The 27,399-nt window shown below is 40.6% G+C and overlaps 1 protein-coding gene across 1 annotated transcript in view; it reads left to right on the top strand.

Moving 5' to 3' along the window:
- Positions 1-26,925, top strand: part of samd14 (sterile alpha motif domain containing 14) — a 158,891-nt gene extending 131,966 nt beyond the window's left edge. The window contains exons 7-9 of the mRNA XM_048614501.1: positions 14,371-14,487; positions 21,014-21,175; positions 26,673-26,925. Of these exons, the coding sequence (XP_048470458.1) occupies positions 14,371-14,487; positions 21,014-21,175; positions 26,673-26,834 (441 nt within the window). The 3' untranslated portion in view covers positions 26,835-26,925. The remainder of the gene's footprint in view (positions 1-14,370; positions 14,488-21,013; positions 21,176-26,672) is intronic.
- The last annotated feature ends 474 nt before the right edge of the window (positions 26,926-27,399 follow it).

The following is a 27,399-nucleotide window of genomic DNA, read 5'->3' as shown; positions in this document are numbered from 1 at the left end:
TCTGGAGAGATTGATTGGAAAATACCTATAAAGCCAGAATAGAGAGAGTCCTTGTGGTGCATTGGTAGTGTCCCTACTGCTGAGCCCAGAGGCCTGGGTTCAAGTGCCAACTGTTCTAGAGGTGTCTAATAACATAGGTGGATTGGCCATGCTAAATTGCCCATACTGTTCAGGGATGTGTAGATTAGATGCGTTATAGGGGGCTGGGTCTGGGTGGGATGCTCTGTGGGTTAGTGTGGACTTATTGAGCCAAAGGGCCTGTTTCCACACTGTAGGGATTCTATAAAAAATTCTTAATGGGTTTATTGGAAAATATCTCACAAGAATTCTGATCTAAATCTCTGGACAAACAGCACACCCCACATGATAAGCATGTTATCATCTGACATAGTCAGAAGGGATGTTTGAGACCCCATGAAATGAGGGATTTCAGGAGAAGCAAGTATATGTAGGTGAAAGGAATAGATGAACATGTTGATCAAGTATGAAATCAAGGCAGGAGGATTGTGATGAGTGTAAAGACAGATGGAGTCCTGTTGGTCAATTAGCTTGGTTTTTGAGTTGTAGTGTATAGAATTTATCCAGATTTTGTTTCTTGGTTCAAGATAGCCACCATTAGGTATATGGTTAACTTGCTATTAAAAATCCTTGTGTAGAATTTCCTTGAATTCCCTTGATTGTCCGCTCTAACCTTGAACCCCCAGAGCAATGGCTTATACCAGCTGTCTGGGGTCACCATCGCTCCTCTGACGCATGACTGATCAAGATACCCTCCAGAGAAATCTTGGACTAAAATTGTTAAAACTGCCACACATCCCAATCACATCTTAAGCCAGGTTTGTTTGCCTGCCACCAAGAGGAGATTAATGAAGAGGTTTGTAACCTATCCAAAGATGACTTCAGATGAAGACGTGATGATTTATTAAACTGCTTTGGAATTCTCTTTTTGATAGTTTCACATTGTTTATAAAGGAGTTAAGGGCCAACTCACAGAGCTGAAACAGATTGCTCAATCCACAGGAGCTTTTGTGGAAGCTTTTCTCTGTGAGGAGTAATCCGATGAGATATATTTGAATTTTGGCTCATAGGCTAAACTTGATTAGTTGAGAGTTATAATCAATAATCCCATACATTCCATCTATCTGTAATCTTTCATTACACACTGTCTTTTCACAAGAGACTTATTTGCATTTCTGCAAGACTTGATATTAGATAATGTGTGCTACTTACTGAGATTGACTGGGGAACAAAGCCCAAGTGTTCGAGTCTGTCTTGTTTGATCATGATGTTTTTGTCTGTACTTTTCTGTGATTGGACAGCAGCGAGCTGACTAATGGTCCAGTTAAATTAGCACTTCAATGGGAGACAGTTTTGTGGCAAACCACCATACAAATTGCAGAATCATTCCAGTGTCAGGTTAATGATCTGAGAGCACTCAGAATTGACTCCAGCAGTAGGAGATTACCTCAAGTAAATCACCTCACACAATAAAGGAGGCAAAATGACTAAAATCAGAACAAAAAAAAAATTGTACAATCCCCAGCTGTGTTGTCTTTGTGTTGTGAACATTAGTGACCTCTTAATGAAAAATAATTGCAGGCACACGCAATCGAGATTCTGAGAAAAGAGCAATGGAGTAACTACTAGACAGCTGTAATCATTCTTCTGTGTTTGCATGTAAATAAGAGTTCATTGGAGCTCCTGAGAGTCAGGCATTTGTCACTCTTACATTAAGTAAAGACAGAGATGTAGCAGATTCAGAATAGGCTAAATATAACATAATAGAATAGCCTCACTGACAGTGCAGACTGTCAATGCCCGACCTCATGGGAAGCAGGATTAATTAAGATAGAATGAAATAGGGTTGAATCCATGGAAGCAGCTCAAACAAACATTGATTGTATTCATTGATTCAGAGATAGTAGGAACTGCCGATGCTGGAGAATCTGAGATAACAAGCTGCAGAGCTGGATGAACATAGCAGGCCAAGCAGCATCAGAGGAGCAGGAAGGCTGACGTTTCAGGTCTGGACCTTTCTTCAGAAATCTTTCATTACACACTGTCTTTTCACAAGAGATTTATTTGCACTTCTTCAAGACTTGATATCCGAAGAAGGGTCCAGACCCAAAATGTCAGCTTTCCTGCACCTCTCTGATGCTGCTTGGCCTGCTGTGTTCATTCAGCTCTACACCTTATTATTTCTTATATTCATTGATATTTGGCCAGTCATATCCAAGTGGCACTCTAATGAAGAGTATGTACAACCTTCGTGCACCTTTCCTCAATAATGTGGTGGAAATGCTATGTGTGTCCAGAATGCTGTTCCATTGTAACCTGCAGTGATGCAATTCAATGTTAAATGGCATTCACAATGAGCGAAATCAATCAAAAGCTCAATTTTAAAATTTGCAAAACAAATATCATTTACTTTTTTGACTTCCTCAGATGCAGTCAGCTGTCCTCCGCTGCTCAGGATGCCTCAGAAACACTTCATTCCTCTATTGTAGATCTAGGTTTACAATGTTTCTCCATGAAACAGCATTGATGAATTTCACAGTGCACTGCAACTGTTCAAAGCAGTTCTCAAGTAAGTGATGTGATGCTGGCAGTTGCGAGTAACCCAGACAAATTTATGATTATTCTCGTTAATTATTCTGTTTCAAAGGCAGTGATTACTATAATACAAATAATTGCATACTAGTACAGAAAATAAACATTTCTGAATGGAGACAAGAAATCAAAGCTTTTCATCTTGCACTCTTCGGAACTAGGACACAGGAATTTGTCCTGAATAATAGGATAACAATTAATACTGCGTGAGAAGAGGGTTCTGAGTAATTGGCCCATTATTGGAATAGAGATGCAGCAAAAGCAGTTAACTGTCAATCTTAATTCTTGGGCCAGACAGGTATGCTCTGATTGGTCAGTGTGTTGCTACAGGAACACAGTCTCCAATACTCTTTTATCATTGAAAAAGATGCAAATAAAGATTTAAATTACTTTTGCCTATGTAAAACAGGGTCCTGTACGCTTATATGTAGATTATGCACAAATGCATCACTGCAAGAAAAACTGTAGGCAAAAAGAATTCATAAAGACATTGCAGATTTTTTCATTAGGAAAAAAAATGTTGGTGACTGCTAATCACTGCTGCATTGCCATGGCAATACCTTGGCCAATCAGAGTCTCCTACCTCGTCTGAGAAATAAGATTTGTCTCCATGCCAATGATGGCCAATCAATCAGCACCATCTTTTCCCTGTTGTATAAATTGGTGTCCCTTTTGTCAAGACTCTTTCTTAGAACCTAGGTCTGAAGATTACAATATATTAAACTTTGATGTCTTGTCTCCTTTTGTGAATGTCTAACTATAGGACAAGTATACACAACATATTCCAATTTTTTAACGTTGAGGAGAACAAGGCCTATAGCTAGAATAAAGCTAAAGTATTTTGATCGAACTTTGACTTTTTTGTACTTATTGAAATGAGATATGTTAGCTCTAGAACATGGAATACTTTTCATTTGAGGCATTTACTATTAGCTTCAAACATTACAAGTTCAACCTAATACAGTCAGTTTCACAGTATGGTTCCTTATTCTGTTCCTCCTGATTCTATCCCAATCTTCAGCCCCAATGTGGCATCTTCTATTTCCACAACAATCATCTTCTTACCTCTCTGAATGAGTTGGCATTAATTATTACATAATTGCCAAAGTCTGAGACAAATTTGTGCAACAGGCTCTTCCATTTTTCAAAATGGCTTGAGACTCCCCAAAATCATTTTGCATAACAACTTTACGACTAGTTGACAGCCTTGTAACACTTTGTACATTCCAGGAATACAAATCAGATGAAATTTGATGCTATCGGGCTAGATGTTACAAACTCATTAAATAAATATTGTATTGAATTATACAGTATTTATGAAGCATGTTAAATGCAAGTTAGAGAGAAGCACCATCATTCCTTGATCCTTGACTTAATGGGGGCTATTTTAATGTAGCCCTCCTGATGGAAAACTTACGTCAACAGAACTAGAATTAGGTTTTATTGTCATGTGGACTCAAGTACAGGAGTACAGTGAAAAGTGCACAAAGTCGCCATTCTCTGGCACCATCTTAAGTACAAAAACCTGAATTTAAAGATAACTAACCATCCTGTGCCTAATCCATGCATAATTGCACATTATGAATGCGTGCAAAAAGCTACTCAACTCAAGAGCTCCATCCAAATCATACCTACTACCTTCTCAAGAGCAATTAGCGACATGCAACAAATGCTGGCACAGCCAGTGAAATCCATAGATAAAAACTGAATCCCTCTCCTCATCACTTTTTGCAAGAAGCACATTCTGAAAATAATATTTGAGTGCTTTGTGGATTGGTTACATCACAATTGTTTTGTTTGTTGTACTCCCAGTAACATTCTTTACTGCTTTTGTGCACCATTGTATGACGAACTCATCCATTAGTTTTGTCTAAATGCTTACATCAAATGGTATGATGCTTTCAATGTTTCCTGACATCATAACACAAATCTAGGTTGATACCCAGCATAGTTCTGAAGGGGTGCTACACTGCCAAGGATGCTGTCCTTTGAATGAGATATTAATTCAAAGACCCATCTGCTATCTCAGCTTAAAATAAATCATCCAAATGCCATTACTGTGAAGAATAAGGAAGTCAGCCCTAGAGAGTTTTCACAAATATTTATCCCTCATTCAATTGAACGTAAAAAAACAGATAATCTGAAGATTATTACATTGCTATCTGTTGGAACTTGATATCAATGAATTGGTTGCTGCATTTCCCTACATTACAGTAGTGAGTCCTTTCATCTTTAAAACGCTTTGGGTGATCTTGAAGTTGTGGAAGTTGGTATGAAATGCTTTTCCTTTTTCTTTTAATAGTTATTAGTGCTATCTTAGATGGGCAAGTAGAATGAATATGACTTTAGCCCATTAGAAACAAGTTTGGATTTTATAAATAGTTTTGAAGGTCTGAGTTCATTCAAGAGAGTTGGTTAAATACTTTATCAAACAAATACCATAAAAAACTTTACTAAAACACTGAGCACACTTCAACAGCAACAAATGGCATGTGGCCTGTATTCAAATCTTAAAATGCCAAATGGTCCAGACTCCCCTCTGAGAGACCGGGCATGCCGATAAATAAGACACAAAACGATATAAAAGAGAAAATGAGGAGCAATTTCTCATAGGATGCAATGATAATCTAGGAACATAAGAAAGGTAATTTTGCCTCTCCCATACTATGTCAATTTTGCAGCAGACAACCACCTCACACTGTAATCCATAAACAAATGAAATCAAACTGCAAACTCAATTATGTGTAGTCAGATCAAGAAAATATATTTCAGCATTTTGAGAGAACTAAACTTCAAACTAGCCACAGAAGTTAACTACCAAATCAACGAGCTATGTTGTGATCAGAAGTCTTGGTTCTGACACTGGCAGCGCTCTCTTGGTTTATGTACCAATCAACCAGAATTTTTTTTATTTAATAAATTTATCAACTTCACTTAAAAATCCTTATAATCATAATTTTATTAAGATAAAAATATACAAAACAGGGGCAAAAGTAGATCATTCTGTCCCTCAAGCCTGTTCCTCCATTCAACACAATCTTCACTGATCAGTTTTTATTTTGGATAACACATTCCCACTTACTCACAACAACCCTCCATTCCCTGGCCAAAAATGAATCTATTCGCCTCTCAAAAATATTCAATTATCACCACCTTCAGAGGCAGAGAGTTTGAAAGTCAGAAAGGCCTCAGAGAAATATTTCTCCATATCTCCGTCCTGAAAGGGTGACCCCTATTTTTAAAATAGTGCCCCTTAGTTCCAGACTAACCAACAAGAGTCAACATCCCTCCCATGTCCATCTTGTCAAGACAATTCAGGACCTTGTATGCTTCAAATCAAGTCACTCCTCATTCTACTAAACACCAGTACACAAACCAAGCTGTCCAACCCATCCTTATAAGACAACCCATTCATTCTGTGGCAATGTATTGAAATAAAGGTACCAAAAGTGCATACAGTATTGAAGATCTGGTTTCTCCAATAGCCTGTACAACTGAAGCATAACATACTTTTACTTTAATACATCTCATATTCAAAGGGTTGCATCCCTTAAGCCTTCCTGATTAAGTGAGTAGCTGCATTCCAATCTTTCATGACTTTTCCAAGTGTTCACTGGCTGAACTTGCATTTATTGCCCATCCTTAGTTGCCCTTGAGAAGGAGGTGGTGAACTGCCTTCTTGAACTGCTGCAGTCCATTTGGTGTAGACACATCCATAATGCTGTTAGGGAGGGTGTTCCAGGATTTTGACCAAGTGACACTGAAGGAACAGTGGTATATTTCTAAGTCAGGGTGCTGATGGCTTTGAGGGGAACTTGCAGGTAGTGATATTCCCATCTATCTTCTGCCCTTGTCCTTCTGGATGGTAGCAACCATAGGTTTGAAGGTGCTGTGTAAGGGAGCTTAGAGAATTTTTGCAACACATCTTGTAGAAAGATCACTGGCTACTGAGCATCAGTGGTAGCGTTGAGCACTTGTTCAACAATGTCAATAGAAAGTAGACTAGGGCTGTGCCAAAAACAGACGGTCGATCTGATCACATCAGTATCATTAAGGCGAGTCAAGTTAATGGTCCACCACCCCAGCACACCCCAGTGGTCCTTACTCACACTGGCCAAACCCCAACTCCTGCAAATTTATGTTTGAAAAGTAAATTGCAATATCCTGATTTTAAAATGCTAGTTCCAGTCATGATGGGAGATGAATTAAAGCTTTTTGGATGGTCAGCTAAGACTGACAGATTGTAGTCAGCAATGTTGAGCCAAGTTACATGAATGGAATGATTAGACTTGATTCAACAGTGTGCCATAAACAGAACAAATGATTTATCACCACAGTGTGCTCAAAAAGAAAAATCATTCTCACTGTTTATGGTTTCTTTGTGCAAAATTTGATAAATTCAAGTTGCAAATTGCACAAATTACAGCAATTGCAGGATCCATCACGGGGGACCAAATCACTTGCCTTCACTGAAAAGAGTGATCCAGTGGTTCAAAATTGCATGACATTGAGCAGGCAGCAGTGTGAACCTTGATTGACTTTATTATTATTGATGAATTTGGATATTGCAGATACATTAATTTCCTAGATGTAGTAATAGTTTACTTGACCAACTGCTATGTCGTTTTGTGTCAAGTGATGGGTCCTGATATGCAACAAAACTAATATGAAGTGAATCTGGAAAAAAACCATAGCTCAATGCATCTGGTTTTCAAAGTACATTTAAGCTGATACTAATTTTTCTAACTTACCCATTGAGAAATAAATCTGTTGTTTTTCCAAAGTGAAAGGCTAAGGAAAAACAAAATTGCTTTTTATATGACATTTATTTACAGCATTATTATGAAAGGCTTCACATGTACAGCAATGACGACTACAAATTATATTTTATGTTCAGTGTGTTAGCACAGATGAATCCATTCTTATCATGTTAGGTGAAGGAAAATGTTGCTCAGGACATTGGCAAAACATTCCTGGTCTTTCTGAGGTTGAGGAAAACAGGAGAATAATGATTAAATGACATGAAACATATCATTCATTCAAAATGTTCTCTTGTGTCCCATTCCAGAACCTGTGAATGGTATAACTTATCTTGATTCATATTTAAGCAAAAGGAATGGATAATTATTGAAGTTTATGCCACCATAGCCTGCTGACAGCATGTACCACCACAATTTCTTAACCATTAAAATAGCAATTAATAAGGTGCCATGGTAACTCAGTGGTTAGCACTGCTGCCTCACAGCACCAGGGACCCAGGTTCGATTCTGAGTGACTGTCTGTGTGGAGTTTGCACGTTGTCCCCATGTCTGTGTGTGTTTCCTCCGGTGCTCTGGTTTTCTCCCAGAGTCCAAAGGTATGCATGTTAGGTGGATTGGCCGTGGGAAATGCAGGGTTACATGGATAGGTTAGGGAGTCGGTCTGCTTAGGATGCTCTTCAGAGGGTCAGTGATGACTTGATGGGCCAAATGGCCTGCTTCCACACTGTAGGGATTCTATGAATATGAGCAGACAGCCCCAGACCTGTGGGTGATCTGATGAAACTTCACATACGTCAGATTATAAAATCCTTGTATAAAACTTCAGGAGAAATTGGACACATTTCTCTTCAAACAATGAAGGAAAGTTTAAATCAAACACTTATACCAACAAAACATCCACACACAAAGACCATAAATTCTGAAGTATACAGCTCAATGACCTGGTTGGATGTGGATAACAAAGTAGTACCAGAAGGATTTATATTAATGAATGACATAATTGAGTCAGAATTTTGAATTAATCATTTGTATTTAAAACAAAGATATTTGTATTCCATCACAATTCTAATTTGAATTATAGAATTAACAGGGTAGAAATATGTATGGAGATAAGACTGGGAAAGATTCCTTATCAGACCTGTGGTGGAAAGTGAATGCAAGTTCTACATTGCTTCATGGACACGTGGAATGGGGAAGACAGTGGTGTAGTGCTATCACTCCATTAGTAACCACATCATGGTTCTGTTACTGGATTAGCAATCCAGAGGACCAGGCTAATGTTCTATTGGCACAGATTCCAATCCTACATTACAGCTGATGGAATTTAAATTCAATTAAGTAAATCTGGAATTGAAAGGGAGTTTCAGTAATGGTGACCATGACGGCGCTATCAGTTATTATAAAAATGCATCTGGTTCACTAAAGTCTTTTAGGGCCAGAAATCTTTTGTCGATACCTGGTCTAGCCTACATTGAACTCCAGAGCCACGGTAATGGATTAAGAGTAACTACCCTCTGAACTGGCTTGACATGCTACACAATTCAAGGCCAAATAGGGATGGGCAGTAAACTCACGCTTTGTGAACAACATCCATATTCCGTAAAAGAATAAATATACAACACCAATTAAGGTTAAAAAAAATTCTACAAGCAAAACACTTTATTGAAGAATAAAAGCAATCATCAGTCAGATTATTGGACAGAAGCTCCTTAATCGGAGGAAATTCGAGAAGGAAGAGGTTAACTGATAGCAATACTTACAATCGGATCACTGGTTCCAATACCTGTATACATGTATTAAGGGAGGAGATGTAATTTGTACATCTGACATTGACAAAGATTAATGTATCAAGTAGAAGGTATTTGTTTCTAGTTTAGCAACCACAATTACAGTTGGAGAACATGTTCCCACGTCCATAATTCAAAGATTTTGCTACAGCATGAAGGAACAAATTGTGGGGAGGAGGGTGCAGTGTAGTAACTAACAAAAAAAAATTTCAAATAGAATTTACAAGTTCACAGAAAATTAGCATGGCACAATGAAATTACAGCAGTGCATTGCAACAACTTGTGAATGGAATTTGAAACCAGTCTTAAACCTACATAATGGCTTTCATGAATATTCCAAAATAAATTAACATGATCTCATTAAAAATGGAAGGAGTTTCTATAAACAGTGCCATATAAAGCGCTCAATATAATTAGCTAAGTGTCACACATCTGTTAAAGAATTGCAAGCAGAAGAATTACTGATGGCAAATTAGAATGTGAATGTCTTACACTTGTATATCATAGTTTTCTTTTGCTATTTTAGAAGTGATACTTGAGTGGGTTATTGACTGCTAAAGCATCTATCTAATCATATTGTCAACAATCATTTTTGGATTAATAGATTCCAAAAATGCAATATTAGAATTATTTGTGATTTCCTTCTGTTTGTTCATTGTGTCTTCTCCATTTAGGTTCCATGGGCTTGATTTTAACTGTGGTCCAGTTTTTGGTTAGCGCTTACTAACTCCTCACCCATCTGTGATGGGTGGCAGTGTAAATCCTCATGGCCCAGAGGCTGTTCACCAAAAACAGGATCTAAACAGGTTCAACTGCATGATGCCCCTAAATTGGGAAGAGGTTGGCTGCAGACTATGGGTTTCACTGCAGTGCAGGTTTAAGAATAACAGTAAGGATTGGCTCCTATGATGCTGCTTGGCCTGCTGTGTTCATCCAGCCCTGCACCTTGTTGTCTCGGATTCTCCAGCATCTGCAGTTCCTACTATCAAGGATTGGAATCATTGGATAGAGGTGACTGTCGGCTCCTTCTCACCCTAAAAAAGGCAGTTTTTAAATAATTAAAAATATGCTGTACGTGCTCTCTCTACTTCTGAAGTTCAGTCAATGACTGAATTTCAGAATTATTTCATTGTCTTTAAATGACACGTAGGGTTATAAAAATGGAAGTTCTTCCTTCTTTCTGTCCCTGTTCCTTGCTGGCGTGGACCTGGGCGGGGTTGGGGGTGTGGTGGTGGGGAGTGGGGGTGTGTGGTCATTGCAATTTTACACAATCTCCTCTTAGCGAAAATTAGTGAAAAGTCAGGAACCAATGATGTAATCCAAACCCATTCCATGTGTGCTAAAATGAACCACTCTGGCTTTGGGTGGGTCTCCTGCACCATTTGGTGAAAATCTTAATAGCTCATCTCCTGATAGCTCTGGGTTCAGAAGGATACAGCTATTCCTTTGACTGTATTTTCATTCTAAAGCTATCCCTTGTGAATACTGCTGCTACTTCAATTCTAGCAAAGGGTGCACCATGGTCTACTGTATGTGAAAAACACATTGAGCAGGTCATTTTGCGTGCTGTTATTAAAAGTTGCTGCTTTTCCTTGCCTGCATAATGATGCTTGTAGTGCTCAGAGGGCTGCGGTGGTTGAGGCATGACTTTTGCTGTTATTTCACTGAGCTCAACTTGAAGTACTATATTACATTTTAAATGCGGATTTTCCAATGGGAATGCTTTAATTTATTGTGAAGAGAAGAGGTTGAGCTGAGGTTAAAGGAACTTGGAGTCATGCATCCCGGAAGGAATCTCTTCCCTACACTCTTTGTGACTTCAATGTACATGCTTGACATACAGGGGATTGAGTTGCCTTGCACTTTGATGCCATAATCCCTTTCAAAGTTTAGAATGACTGGCAACAGTATATGCTGATTAATCGAGAAGCAAAGACTAAAGGTGGCCAAGTGTGTGAACAAAGTAGCTGTGATAATAGCATTAAAATGTTAGTTTGCAATTGATACTTTTGGCCAGCCTCTATGTTAGTGGGATTCTTGTTTTCACTGGATTAGAAATTTTAATTTAAGATGCTTCACAGTAAAGTATAAGAAATAACCTGGTATTGCTATTGGATTTTTTTCTGCATTATGTTGTAGTTCTAGATGTATTAAATACAGTTTCTTTTAGTTCTTTTATTTGATAGATTGAGATTCTTACTAGACAAACTATACACATTGTAAACAATCTTGTGTGCTGCTAATTTTGATCCCCTGAGTTGTTCAATGTATATATTATTCTTTCACAGGATGTTGGTATTGCTGGTAAAGCCAGGCAGCATTTACTGACCATTCCAAATTGCCCTTGGCAGTGGAGGCTTTGCGACACAATTCATAGTCTCCTTACCCCTAACCAAGTATCTCCAGGGACAGCCCCTGTCCAAGACTTCACGGCCAAGGAAGATGCATTCATAATGCAGCCAAACACATTGAGTATCAACTTGTAAATCCGTCTAAAATCTACCAATGGCAGTTGGTAAAAGTAGGTGAGATTCCTGGTCAGCCATGTGATGGAAAAATATTTGGAGTCTCTACCATCACTGCCCATTGCTCCAGCCTGCAACATGCCTGTAAAAGTATGTGTTGCCACAGTAATTCAGACTTCTGAGATGGTCTGTCGGCTGAACTGGTTGGATGCCCAGTATCAATTATTTATGACAACAGTATATGCTTCAATCACCATTCTAGCTGCAGTAGTTCTAGGACCCGCTTCCCAGCCCAGCTGTGGTCCAGGTTATGGCTCTGAGTGTTGGACCTGCCTTCAGGCCAAAGAAATTGACAACAGTGGCAGTGAGCCTCATTCTTGAATATGACTAAGTTGCTTGCTAGGCCATTTTGAAATGCACAGATGAGTCAATAGGGACTCCAAGGTCCTTTAACCTCAGCTCTTCCCAGGCTTCGTCCTCTTCTCTTCACAATAAATTAAAGTATTCCCATTAGAAAATCCGCATTTAAAATGTAACGTGGTACTTTGAGTCAACAATGTTTCTGTGGGTCTGGAGTCACCAAGTGAAGAGGACAGATATTGTGCCTGAAAGAATTCGAGTGAATCAAGTATTTTCTAAAGTCAACCAGTTGTTTCATGACATAATTTCAATTACTAACTCTTCATTCCAGATTTAATGAATTTGAATTTAAATTTTCCTGCTATGATTTTGGATATGAAGTCTTATCTCCCAATCATGATACCATGTTTTTGAATAACCAGCCTAATGATGCAAACATATGGGCACAATTTTCTGATTGAGTGAACCAAAGATCAGAAGCAATCTGGATGTAATCTTGTAATCGCACACCAAAAAGTGAAATAGGACACAATTTCAATCAATCCGAGTGATAAACTAATCATTATTTCCTACAGTAAGCATCCTCCTGTTGTTTAAAAATTGTTACAATATTCTAGGAATTTAAAATTCAGTGGCAGGGATTTAACAATACTTTGCTGGTTTCTTGGCAAATGTCGAAATGTCAAAACATGTTCTAAAATAATTGATGGGTTTATTGTTTCAAACATCACTCATTATTAAGCCATCCCATGAAGGATATTGCTTAATGGTGTCAACAAATGCAAAACTTGGTGACAAGGAAACATATAACTATGGATTTTATACAAGTTCTCCATAAGCTTTTGTGATTGTTCTTACGTGAAAGGAACTAGATGCCTGAACCTAGAAATTTGGTGGCCTGCATTCAATATAAAAGGTGTAAAACGGGTGCCTAATGTGCATAATATAGTCGGAGATATATGAGCCAAATTGTGATAGAAGTGAGAGGCTACCGTATAGATTTATGATAATTTCTAGGCCTTCAGAGCACATACCTGAGCGTACCTTTCATCAAGTTGAACTGTAAGATAGTTTGTTCATATTCTCAGCAAAGGCAATCAATTGTTAAAGGGATGCAGCAGGCTACAAGCTGAAAGGGAAGTTATCTTTCTGTGGAGTGAGGTGTACCAGGAATGCTTTCTCAAGATCCCTATTAAAAAGTAGGTTTTGTCCTTGATAGCTTGATGCTCTTTACAGTTGTTCCTCTGTCCCACATTCCCATTAAATGCTGCCATTCAACAATCCACGAGCAGCCTCTGAGATCATGAAATATATTCTAAAATGGCTTGTAATATCTTATTGAAGCCAGCTGACAAATTTACCACACTGCTGCTACTATGCTCATTAGGCATGTAACCCTGTACAAGGATTGTTCTCCAAATTGGAGGCAGTTCAATTTTCAGCTTTTGATTTCTATATAGTATGCTTTGCATCAGAATCTTACAGATGTAGTTTTATTTGCTGGGCTTACCATTTCTAACAGCTGCCAAATGTGCATTTTAGCTCCTTAACTCAGGTCATTCCTAATTTATTTGAGATTTCAGAGCTCTGAGTCCATAATTAAGGAACTTTGAAATTAGTCAAACACATTCTATTAAACAGTGCTGCAAAAGAACTGTAACAGGAATTAAAAAGAACAACAAAGTCTGCAGCATTTAGTTCTTCAGGCTACTACTGTTTGGTTGGAGGAATCCATTTAACTAGATAGAATTAAAGTAAGGAAAACAATTTAACTTTGTTCTCCTGAATATGGTAATGTATGGTTCTTGATTCAGAGCTGTGTGAATAGGGACAGTTTGAATAATTATGTCCGATACAGCATTGAGTCACAGCACACAGTAATGATGTCTTCTGTCTTTGTAATTTAGGCAATGTAGTCTGATGCTAGTTGAAATTATTCAAATTAAGTGATCTTGTGGCAATGGGCAGCAATAGTCATTTAAAAAATGCTGTGTCACAACTATTAATTTGTGACAAAGAAATATGTTGAAAGAAATGACTAATCATCAAATTCTGCCTTTAATTCAAGAATGCCTTTGTTCGAAGTAAAATTGCAAAATAGAAATCCATTGAAGCATCTAGATAAATATTAGCAAAACCAGCATTTTTCCAATGGTTTTGAAAAGTTAGGGTATTGGATTACTCAGTATCATACAAATGACCTTATAGTCAATACCATTGACTGTGATGAAAATGAATATTGGAAAGGTGACCAACGTAGTAGCACCCATGAAAAAGTTCTAACGTTTTATGTTTATTTGTTTTCAATCACAAATTAGGATTTGAAACTATACTGCAAGCCCTTATGCAAGAATTGAATGTCATTTAAATACATCTTTCTACACACAGGAATCCACACTGAGTGAAGACACCAGCCCACGAAGTGCAAGCCCCAGAATTTTTAGTAGTTCAGCTGCTGAATCAAGAGCTACACCTACCCACACTTTCTCTCTGTCCTCGGATGAAGTGAGTGTTCACTTCAATTGCTGTTATGATGTTTTATTTGTGTTCTCAAGGTTGGTAGATGGGTTCATCTGTGCACCTGGCTCCAGTGTAGGTTAAAATTCCAGCTCCACATCCCTGACTGACATTTCGCTTACTGATCTCAGGAAAGCACCACAATTGCTCTGGTTGATAGCAACAAGTTTCACTCAAAATGAGCTATGATTGTAAGCCGTCTACTTTTATTGCTATGTTTCCTATGGTTCATAGTGTATTAATCCAGTGTTATTATTACTGTGATAGAGTTTAATTATTATGTTAATACATCACTGATGTAGGCAGTGATGATAAGGACCTCAGTAGTTGTGTGTTTGCCCCCAGTTATGAGGTTGAGCAGTGTACAGCTCCAAGCTATCATGTATAGTGTAACAATGAACATTGACTAACAGATACAAAGACATTTGGTCTGGACTTTAAGGCAGAGATGACAGGAATTTTTCCTGCAGAATCTGTGGAATCCCTTATCCCAGAGGGCTGTTGAGGCTGTGTCATTAAGGCTATTCAAGGCTGAGGTGGACAGATTTTTAATCAAGAGAGGAATCAAGGGTTAAGGGGAAGTGGCAGGAAAGTGGAGTCGAGGATCATTAAATCGGTGATTACTCATTGAATGCTGGAGCAGACTTGATGGGTTGAATGGCCTCCTTCTGTTCCTATGTCTTGTGGTCTTATGAGATTGAATCAATACCCAAACAGCCCACATGAGAACATGATCAAATATAGTAACAGTGATGGACACCCAGAGAAGACAGTGTTTTTATCCTCGGAAGAATCTGAAGATTGAGTGAGGCAAGGTTGTACTGTGGGCAAGAGGAGTTTCAGAAGATCTCCCTAAGAATGGCTCGATGGTTTACTCAAAATGAGGTGAAATAAATTGAAGACTTAACTGAAGGGAGGTAAAGTGAGATATAATTAGAAGTGGCAGTGTGTCCATGCCAGGTCAGTTATTTCAGGCCGTGCCAAGGCACTTCAATGTTGTTGAAAGGCTGATGTAAGTAACTGGTTCATAGGTGTAAAGCTGCAAAGTAACTCTTCCATTATTATTCATTATTTTATTCTTTTTCACTAAGTTATAGAGTCATACAGCACAGAAACAGACTCTTCTGTCCAACCAGGCCATGCTGAACATAATTCCAAACTAAGCAAGTCTCACTTGTCTGGTCCTGGCCCATATCCCTCCAGACCTTTCCTATTCATATATCCATCCAAATGTCTTTTAAATGTTGTAATTGTACCTGCATCACCACTTCCTTAGGAAGTTCATTCCACACCACCATCCTTTGTGTAAAACATTTGCTCTTATGTCTTTTTTAAATCTCTCTCCTCTCACCTTAAAAATGTGCCCCCAAGTCTTGAAATCCTCATTCTAGAGACAAAACAACTACCATTAACTCTATCTATGCCTCTCATCATTTTATAAACTTCTATCAGGTTGCCTCTCAACCTCCTATGCTCCAGTGAGAAAAGTCTCAGCCTATCTAGCCTTTCTTTATAACTCAAACCTTCCCTATCTAGCAACATCCTGGCAAATCTCTTCTGAACCCTCTCCAGTTTGATAATATCCTTCCTATAACTGGACAACCAGAACTGGACACAGTATTCCAGAAGAGGCCTCATCAATGTCCTGTTCAACCTCAACATGACTTCTCAACTCCTAACCACCCTGTCTATATGTGAAACAAACTTCAAAGAATTGTGTACCTGCACCCCTAGGTCCCTCTGATCTACAGCACCACCCAAGGCCCTACAATTAATTGTATAAGCCCTACTCTTGTTTGGTGTATCAAAATGCAATACCTCGCATTTATCCAGATTGAATTCCATCTGCCATTTTTCAGCCCAAAATTCAGATCAAAATTCCTTTGTAATCTTAGAAAACCTTCTTCTATGTCTACAGGGCCACCAATTTTGGTGTCATCCGCAAACGTACTAACCACGCTTTCTATATTCTCATCCAAATCATTTATATAAATGACAAACAAAAGAGAACGCAGAATCGATCTCTTACAGCAACACAGCTTCCTGATACAATTTTTTTTTATAATTAAGTGAAATTCAGAAAGATGTACCAGCCAATGAGGTCAGAGCATTTTTTTATGCTGCATTGTTATGGCGATGATAGCTGACATTTGGGCGCTTTCAGCTGATGTTCAAGTAATAAAGTCACAGAATTATAGAATTGTTATGGCACAGACGAGGCGACTCAGGCCATTGTGTCTGTATTAGCTCTCTGCTTTCTAACTTAGTGTCAATCTGTTGCCTTTGTGCATTGTTTCAATTTAAAATATCATCTAATGCCCTCTGAATGCCTCAACTGCAACTGGTACCATCAATTCCAGGCACTGCATTCCAAACCGTAAGTACCAAAGGTTACAGCTGTGCCATCACTTTCACCTCCCTGAATACCTGTCTCTCTGTCTCTCTCTCTGTCATTGCAGGAGGAAAACATGCCACATTAGGGCAGACAGAGTCAAAGCAGGTTGTGGGCTACCCGACCTTCAGTTCCTCACCCCTCATGTGGAGACCATCCTGAGTCTGTCCCATACAAGTAGCTGACCGACCATGTCCAAGCCTCTGGACTGGCATTTGAGGCTGTCCTTGTCTTAAGATGCCCCTGAGCAAAGACTGTGTCCCTTGACTTGATTGAAGACTGTTGACAATGTGACAAGCTTCCTGGACTTTTGTTTATGCTAAATGGCAAGGCAAGACAGAAGTAATATGAGGCTGTTTTGAGACTACAAGGGGCAAAGTGCGGAAAAGCAAGGCAATGCAAGGCAGGGATGGTGTGCGCATCCAGATGTGCTCCGAGTCAGTGAGTGCTATGAGAGTGAGTGAAGAGCCCAATTTGATCCAGTTTGTGAGCTGAATTTATATCCATGAGAGCACAGAGTCCTTGCAACAGCCTGACAATGATAGTTGCCAGTGCAGAAGTGTCCTGCAAATGGATCAGAGATGTGCCACAAAGGTTCATAGCAGAACCAGTTCTGAGGGAGGGTCACTGGAGCCGAAACATTAACTCTGATTTCTCTCTACATCTGCTGCCAGACTTGCTGAACTTTTCCAGCAATTTCTGTTTGTCAACATCTATCTTGTCAAACAGTCTAAGAAACTTATGTTGCAATGAGGCTGCCTCTCATTCTTCTAAACTCCAATGAGTGCAGGGCCAACCTATCCTCATAAGTCAGTCCCTCCATACCTGGGACCAGCTTAGTGAACCTTCTCTGGATTGCCTCTAAGTGACAACTATATCTTACCTTAGATAAGTAGACCAAAACTATTCACAATATTCCAATGTGCTCTGACTTGTGCTTTTATAGTTGTAGAAAACCTTCCCTATTTTTGTACAACATTCGCTTTGAAATAAAGACCTCTATTCCATTTTCCTTCATTATGACCTGCTGAACTTGGATGCTAGCTTTTTTTTGTGATTTATGTTCCATGTTCTACAGATTTTCTCTCTCTAAGTAAGATTCAGTTCCTCTATTCTTGCTGCCAAAGTGCATGACCACATATTTTCTCATATTATCTTGAACTGACTGGTCTGTAATTGCTGGGCTGAGCCTTTCAACCTTTTTTCAAACAGAAAACTGTAAAACAGCCAGCTAGCATGTATAGCACTGGAAGAAGGAAAGAGCATCTAATTGAAGATGATTTCATCTTTAAAGCTGGTACTAAGGAAAGGAATAAAGGGGAATTCACTTATTTGCAGCCTGTCAAAAAATGATGATTGCAAACAGTAACAGTCAGTGTGTGCAGATATTATTAAGAAATGGATAATTCAAAAAGTAGTTTGATGTTTGTTGCTGATCTCTTCAGAAGCTACAGCAACAAACACAGCCAGGCGGTGGCGCCATCATTGATGGTTATCATAACAAATGGATGAGCATTTCCACTGGATGGGAAATTTAAAGACTAATCTAGGCTCTGGAAAGCTCTGACCAAAAGATGCTGCAGTCTGTTGGAATAATTATATAATTCTTGTGGACAACAAAGCTTGCTGCATCTTCATTTTCTAGCCTGAAGGGAAGGTGGAGAGGTCTTTTTTGCAATGTAAACTTGGAGCAGGCTAAATTGATACCGCAGGCAATTCAGAGAAACCTCCTAAAATGATGGTCACAACAGTTTGTTAGGAATATACATTTTCCCTCAAATTAACTGCATAATTTTCTTCACAATAACGCAACCATTTGGTACATACATCACTGCATTCCCTCACAATTCTGTATCAAATTTGTAACGTTTTGTGCTTTGCAATCCTGGATTGATACATGTTAGCTAATGAAAGACTTCCCACAGAACCGAGACACAAGATTGCGGGAAGTGAATGACCCCGTCTGTTGTCATGCTTCTTGCTCCCAATGATTCCACAACACCATTTTCACCAGCTAAAGCAAACAGTAAGAGATGGTGTGGAGGTGCCGGTGTTGAACTGGGGTGGACAAGGTCAGAAATCACACGACACCTGGTTATAGTCCAACAGGTTTATTTGAAAACACAAGCTTTCAGAGCCTCAGTCCGAGAAACTTTTTCTCCTTTCAGTGGATTGAGGGTGTTTGGAATTCCGTTCCTCAAAAGGCAGGGGATGCAGAATCTTTAAACATTTTTAAGTCAGAGGTAGGTAGTTTCAAGATTACCAAGGGGATTAAAAATTATCAGGGGTATGCATGAATGTAAAATTGAGGTTAGAATCAGAGCACTCATGATCATATTGATTGGTGGAGCAGACTTGAAACATTGAGTGGACAACTCTTGTTCCTTTAACGTATGTTCACATGATTGTTTCCTTCACACTTTCTGAAGAGTGTTGCATAGTATGAAGAAGTGCAAAAATGAGTAGAAATTTTCTTTTAAACTGGTAGGGACGTGAGGGGTTAGAGACAATTAAGAAAGCGTATTGTTTTTCAGATGTACATGTGGTCACAGAATATTTACATCGGGTACCACTAAGTAAAGGCAGAGTGTTACAGCAGATAATTAGTTTATAACACAGTATATTCTCCAAATGAGCATGTGTCCTTAATATCTCAATATTTTGCAAAAGAATTTAAAAATAACATGATGATCAAGGAGTGAGAAATCAAAACCAAACCTGTATAGTTTAGAGTCACTGTTGCTGGGCAACTATTTAGAGCATCCACTCAGTACAGTTTGCGTGATTTAAAACTCAGGACCAGAATTTGACGTGTGATTTGTGAGCACTTCAAACAGATTTCATTAACTTACGGCAGTAAACTTCGATCAAACCAATTTATTTCTGCAAAGATATATCGAATAACTGTGAGAGTCAGACTATTTAAAATGTAAAATTCAAATCTAGTTACATTGACGTTCCTTAATAGGATGGTTTTGCATCAACTTTTGATGGAATGAACTTTATGTGCTTTGTATTTTGAATCGAATGCATGATATTCCAGACACTTGAGTCAAATCATTGTGCCCCATTGGAATGCAAGTCCAATAGAATGTGATTATTCCATGTCCTTTGAGAAAGGTCATAACAGACATCGCAGAGGATTAAATTCATGATTGATTCATATTTGATATTTTTTTAAAATTGACATTTGGAGGTATTAGATATTGGATTTGATGGTGCGTTCCTAGAAAAGGTAGGCACTTTCCTTGTTCTCATGATGTTTGTCCAATGCTACCAATTAGTGGTGTGTACAAAACAGGTTAAAGGCTATAAATGTAATGGAAGGGGTGAAGTCACACTTGACTCTATCTTCTCTTCAGCTAATTAACGCACATCACACAGTGATCTCATTTTGTATTAACAACATTTTGTACAAATTTCTTGAAAACACTGGGCTTGCTTTCACATCCTTTAGTCAAATATTGATCAGGAATTATTTTCAGTACAAGGAAAGTGTGTTATTAACTGCAGAGCCATTTTTCCACTGTTATCATGTTTTTCATTACAGTGAAAGAAATCTGTTTTAGTGAGCAGGGAATCCATGAACTCAATGAGGGAAGAATCTAATTAATCAGGTTCACTGATTCAGGTTCAATCAGCCTCAGTAAGGGAAGGATCCATTGATTTGTATCCTCTCTAGATACTGTACTACAGAACCTGATCATTATTCTACTGAATGCATCAATCTGTGTAAAAGTCAATACTTCGTTTAAGTGCCTTATCATTATTCAAACAAAAATGTTTATAATGGAGGCTACTTCAGCTCAATATTTATCTTACAAGTATTTATTTTTCAGACCACTTACACATCCTATCACATTCCACAATGTGACACCACATATTCCCATGAAGCTCTGTAAAAAAAAAACACACATTTCAGAATTGATTCTATTTTAAAGTATGCACTTGTCTTTTGTAGATGAGACAAGTGGCGAAATTCATTAACATACTATTGTTAGTTCACTTTTATGATGTATTCAACACCTGAGTAACATACTTTTAAAGCTTGTTTATCCTCACTGGGTACATTTCTGAGATTATAATGTCAAATAATTGTGTGCCATTTGTTTCACATACCAGTTTCTTGATGAAGGACAGCCTTATTGCCTTGTTTCTACCTGGACAACTCAGCAAGTCTGCCAGTGGCTGACTGAGTTGAACATGGACCATTATGTATCAGACTTCACCGCTGGCAATGTTGATGGTGAACAATTATTGCACTTGGATGGAAGCAAACTGAAGGTAAGCTGGTGGGTGTAGAGCTGAAAGTGGGACTTTGATAACCAGGGAAGGTCTTCTGCTTATTTCTTCATGCTTCACAGTCTTATACTTTCCTCTTCAGTTGCTTGTGGGAGCCTTCTATTTTCGATTTCAATAAGCAATATGACTGGAGAAAATAAATAATGCATGAGGTTGTTTCCCTGATGCCTTTCTTCTGTGATTAAAGGGAACTTACAAGTCTTCTGGGTAGACAAACAGGAGGCTGGAAGAACACAGCAGGCCAGGCAGCATCTGGAGGAAAGGAGCAGTCAACATTTCGGGTATTACCATTCTTCAGGACTGGATGTGGGCGTAGGGGGAGCTGCAGATAAAGAGTTGGGGGGGAAGGGGTGGAGGCAGAATGGTGGTGATAGATAGACACTGGTGGTAGGTAGGACCTGGTTGGTCGATGGGAGGGATGAATCGGGTTGGTGGCTGGAAGGGAGGGTCAGAAGGTGGAATGGAAGAAAGGGGTTGGCGCTGGAAGGGGAGGCAGGGTATGGGTGGCAAGGTTATTTGCAATTGGAGAACTCAAGCTTAAGTCCTCCGGGCTGTAGGTTGTCCAGGTGGAAGATAAGATGTTGTTCTTCAAATTTGCATTCTAAGTCACTGCAACACTGGACAAGACCAAGGATGGACATATCGGGGGGGACAGTGGGGCGGGGTGTTGAAATGGGTGGTGGTCAGGAGGTTAGGCTGGTCGTTATGGGCCAAGCGGAGATGTTCAGTGAAACGGTCACCTTGTCTATGCTTGGTCTCACCGACGTAGAGAAGACCACATCGGGAGCACTGGATGCAATAGACTAGGTTGGAAGAAATGCAGGTGAAGCTCTGTCTCATTTGGAAGGGCTGCTTAGGGCCTTGAATGGAGGTGAGGGAGGTGGTGTCTGGGCAGGTATTGCATCTTTTACGGTTACAGGGAAAGGTACCGGGTGGGTTGGAGTGGTTGGTGGGGAGTGTGGCGCGAACTAAGGAGTTGCGAAGGGAATGGTCCTTGCGGAAGGCAGAGAGGGATGGGGAGTGGAAGATGTTCCAGGTGGTGGGGTCTAATGGAGTTGGCAGAAGTGTTTGAGGATGATACATTGGATGCAGAGGCTGGTGGGGTGGAAAGTAAGGACAAAGGGGACCCTCTATTTATTGTGTTTGGGGGGGTGGTGGTTAGCGGGGAATGGAGGAGGGACGGTGGAGGGCTGTCTGGAGGACAGAGGGAGGAAAAAAGCGTTGTTTGAAAAGGGTGGACATCCAGGATGCTTGGAAGTGGAATGTCTCTTCAGCAGAGCAAATGGAATGGAGACAGACAAATTGGGAAAATAGGATGGAGTTTTTGCAGGATACAGGGTGGGAAGAGGTGTAGGCTAGGTAGCTATGGGAGTCTGTGGGTTTATAGTAAATGTCAGTATGTGAGTTGTCGCTGGAAATGGAGTTGGAGAGATTAGGAAAGGGGAGATAGTTGTCTGAGATAGACCAAGTAAATTTGAGGGCAGGGTGGAAGTTGTTAGCTAAGTTGATGAACTGCTCCAGTTCAGCCTGGGTGCAGGATGCAGCACCGATGCAGTTATCGATGTGACAGTGGAGGAGTTGGAGAACAATACTGCTGTACTTACTGAAGAGGGACAGTTCGACATGACCAACAAACAGGCAGGCGTAGCTGGGGCCCATGCGAGTGCCCATGGCAACCCCCTGGATTTGGAGAAAGTTGGAAGAATTGAAGGAAAAGTTATTGAGGGTGAGGACTAGACCGGCGAGGTGGCGGAGGGTATTGGTGGGGGGGATTGGATGGGTCTGTTGGAGAGGAAAACACTGAGGGCCTGTAGGCCGTCCTTGTGGGGTATGGACGTGTGTAGGGATTGAACGTCCATAGTAAAGGTGACGCACTGGGGGCCAGGGAACTGGAAGTTACCAAATAGGTGGAGGGCATGATTTGTGTCCCGGATGTAGGTGGGGAGTGCTTCAACCAAGCCGGAGAGAATGGAGTTGAAGTAGGAAGAGATGAGTGCGGTGGGGCAGGACCATGCGAAGACGATGGGTTGGCCGGGGTGGTTGGGCTTGTAGATATTGGGGAGCAGGTAGAACCGAGCAGTGTGGGGCTGGGGGACTATAGGGCTGGACACAGTGGAGGGGAGGTCACCGGAAGCAATGAGGTCATGGACAGTGTGGGAGATGGTGGCTTGATGGGCTATAGTGGGGTTGTGGTCAAGGGGGAGATCGGACATGGTGTCGGAGAGTTGGCGTTCGGCCTCTGAAATGTAGAGGTCTGTCCTCCAGACTACCACCCCCTCACTTTTGTCAGCGGGTTTGAAAGTGAAACGGGGATTGGTACGGAGAGAGTGGAGCGCTGCACGTTCAGAAGGGGAGAGGTTGGAATGGGTGAGATGGGTAGAGAAATCAAGGTGGTCGATGTCACGTTGGCAGTTAGCAATGAAGAGGTCCAGTACAGGTAAAAGGCTGGCAGGGATTATCCAAGAGGAGGAGGAAGGTTAAAGGTGGGAGAAGGGGTCCTCAGAGGGTGGTTGGGAATGTGTATTGAAGAAGAAGGCATGGATACAGAGGTGGCAGAAGAAGAGTTCAACATCGTGGCGGGCACAGAACTCACCAAAGTGGGGGCGGAGGAGCACAAACGTGAGCCCTTTATTAAGGACACACCATTCGCCTCAGAGAATTCAAGGTCCAGGGGAATGGTGAATATGCGACAAGGTTTGTGGGTGAGGTTTTGGGGTGTCTCAAGGAGGCTGAAATAGGGGAGGGGGAAGGGCAATAGCTTGTGATGGGTGTAAGTTGGACGTGGTGTGATGGGAGTGAGTGGTTGTGGGAGGGGAAGGAGGGGGGGAGGGTAGTGGGCTGGGGAGTAGGATGGAGGATTGGATGGGGGAGAGGAGTGTGGGAGGGATGAGGTCGAGAGGAGAGAGGAGAGGTGGAGGGGTAGGGTGTATTGTGGGGGTGGACAAATGAGGAGGGAGGGGTGTGCTGGCTCGTTGCAGGTGTGTAGTAGGACTCAGGAGTGACCCTGGGGATAGAAGTCCATGTGTTGATTGGACAGCGGCCCGAGTCCGGAGTGAAGGCGGATGTTACAGGGAAGTCAAGGCAGGTCCCAGTCCTGTCGTCGGTGGAATCCGGGACAGTGTTTGTGGAGTCATCCGGAGCGAAGACGGAGGTCAAAGGTGGATCCCAGTCAATGGTTGCAGAGGCGTGGGTGCCAGACCAGAACCTGACGCGGCGTCAGACTGGTGAGGCCTAGTGCAGGATAGGTCTGCACGTGAGTAATGGTGGCAGCAGCGTGGGAGGCCTGAAGCTGGCCAGAAACAGGGCACGGATTGTGAATGCTGAGTGGGTTATCCAGCTGGAGGTGAGTGGAGGAGAGTCTTGTAAACTTACGATTTTTAATGGCCGATATGAAGTACAAAAGTCATTTGTTGAGTGTGTGGATTCTGCGTCGAACATAGAAGAGTAAAGGTCCTCCGCAAGTATGGGAAAGGGAGACCTTGAGCTGGGGGTGGGATGAGCGGAGGTGCCGGTGTATTGCAGAGATGGTTGAGAGGAGAATCCAGAGAGAGAATTGTTTCTGGAGGCATTGAATTTGTTGTGAGTATGGAGCATCAAAGGTAGGTCCAAATTTTAAAGGTTTAAAATGTACCTATAGGCCTTGAGGGATCAGATGGTGGTGAAGACAGGAGCTGAGGAAGGTCACGTGGCTGTAGTAGTGGGTTTGTTTCATGGTGGGTTTATGGTAAATGTCGGTATGTAAGCTGTGCATACCCGCACTGCCCGGTTCTATCTGCTCTCCAAGATCCTCAACTCTTGAGCCATGCATTCATCTGCCTAATTTTCCTACTTTTGTACTTGCTAACTTGCGCTGTGAGTAATCCAGAAATTGCAACCTTTCAGGTCCTGCTCTTTGGTCTACTGCCTAGATCTCTAAATTCTTAATGCAAGACCCTATCCCTCATTCTATCAATATCATCAGTACTAATGTGTTTCATGACCTCAGTCTTATCACCTTCTCCCTACAGGATGCCCTGCAGCTGCTTGGTAACATCCCTCACCCTGGCACCAGGGAGGGGACATACCATCCTGGAGCCACATTTGCGGCTGCAGAAATGCCTGTATGTTCCCCTAAATAATGAATCCCCTATCACTAATCATTCCTACTTTTTTCATCCTCCTCTCCTCTATAGTAAGGATGCTGTGGTGTGCCAGAAACCTGGCTCTGTCAGTCCTCCTTTGATGAACCAGCTCTCAAGAATTTCCAAAATGGAAAATCAATCTGTGAACAGACCCCAGGGGTCTCCTGCAATACATGCCTGATTCTCTTTGATTGCCTGGTGGTCACCCATTCCAATTTTTCCTCCAGTTCCATGAGCCGCAGTATGACCACCTCTCTAAACGTGCTATCCACATAACACTCAGCCTCATGGATGTGCCACAATGTAACCAGCCACTGCTCAAGCTCAGAAACACAGAGCTCATAAACATAAACTTTCTGCATATGTGGTCAGCTGGGACCCTAGTAGGGTCCATTACTTCCAGATATAACAGGTCACACATTGCACTCAGCTGACCTCATCTGCCATGACTTAATCTTTAACTTACTTAATCTTATAAGCCCCTTACAAGTCATAAACCACAAAAATGACTTTACAAACTACAAACCACATCTTCCCTCTACACTGAATTCCCATTGTGCTCCAAATTCCCAGACACACACACTCGCTATGTCTGTGACTCACTCAGGATGTGCTCTCTCCAAAATGCTCATGCAAAGCTTCGAGCGGTGCTCCATGTGAGAAGCAGGGAATGCTGGTTGCAAAGAGCAGACTGAAAGCCTTGATTTGGGTAGATGCTAAATATCAAGGGGACTGTACATTCCCAAACAATGTTCCTTGCTTGGGGAATCAAACCTACTAGTTTAATATTGTTCATTGTGACCCAGACACATACATGAGCATTAGAATGACGGCACAGAAGAGCAAGAAGATTTATCCCAACTGTACAGGGAATAAGCTTTAAGAGATGTTTAGAGAGAAGTCAAACTATTCAGCCCAGAAAGAAAGAATTAAGGGAGCATTTTATTGAAGTAGTAATTGCTCCCTAAGATAAGCCTAGACTGTAACTTGAAATTAAGCAAAGAAAGAAAGGCCAATGACCAAAGACATAAAATGCTGAAGCATACAATCAAAACAGCCACTAATTATGTAGAGAAAAGTGCTTAGAATATTGCACTAAAATATGTGGTGGCATGAGAAAAAGCACAGTAGCCCATCTGGCTGGTCCAAATGAAGACTCTACCAATCAGCTCTAGATTGAAAAAGATTAGAGCATTTTAAAAGGTAATTTAGTACTAAGATGGAAAAGTTACATTAATGGAGGGATTAGCTGAATCATCTTCTATTTAGCCCTGATACTTTTGAGGCTTGTAGTAATTTAAAAGCTCATCATGTCCTATAAACTAGAATTTGAGGATTATTTTACTTGTTTTGCCCAGGCTTTGGGAGTTATCAACTCACAGGATCGAGCGACTATCAAAAGGAAAATCAAAGACATGAACACAGCAGTTGAGAAAGAAAGAAAAGCCTTGGAGAAGCTGGAAAAACAGAAGGAGAAGCAGAAGAGAAAGGAACAGGAACAATTGCAGAAAAAGAGTTAAGCTGGGCAGAATGACGAGGTGTAAACACACCTAAACATTTCTTTCCAGTTCTTCAGATTTTAAAACATGAGCAACAAGAAGAAGTGCAAGGAGTCAGCGGAATAAACAAGACATTGTATGGCAGATCGGTTTGTGGGATTTGTGAATGTGAAGTGCAGCTGTACTTCACACTTGGACAGTTCAAGTCTGTACTGACAACCCGTAGCATTAAAAACAAGTAATATTTCACAAGGCAGGCAGAATTCTCCTTGGTGGATTATCACTGAAAATTGTGCTGCATTTCCTCAATAATGAACCCATCCTCGCTCAGATACAAATAAAGAATATTCTGTCAGGATAATATACATTAAGAAAAACAGAACTAGACTTACCTCTGAGGACAAAGTGTTCCTGAGTTTTATAAGTAATTTACAGAAGTGGTTCTGAGTGCATTTGAAGCACTATTTACTTTTAAACAGAGAGAAGAATAAGACAACTATCCTTTAAAAATTGAAGAAACTTTTTTACATCTACATCTTGTAATTGTCAAAAATACACTCTAATGATTAAAGCAGCTATGAGAAGG

This window comes from Rhincodon typus, chromosome 30 (assembly GCF_021869965.1).
Source record: "Rhincodon typus isolate 14 chromosome 30, sRhiTyp1.1, whole genome shotgun sequence".
In the NCBI taxonomy this organism is placed as follows: domain Eukaryota; kingdom Metazoa; phylum Chordata; class Chondrichthyes; order Orectolobiformes; family Rhincodontidae; genus Rhincodon; species Rhincodon typus.
Note: the sequence above shows the minus strand (reverse complement) of the source record. Positions and strands in the feature narration are given on the sequence as shown.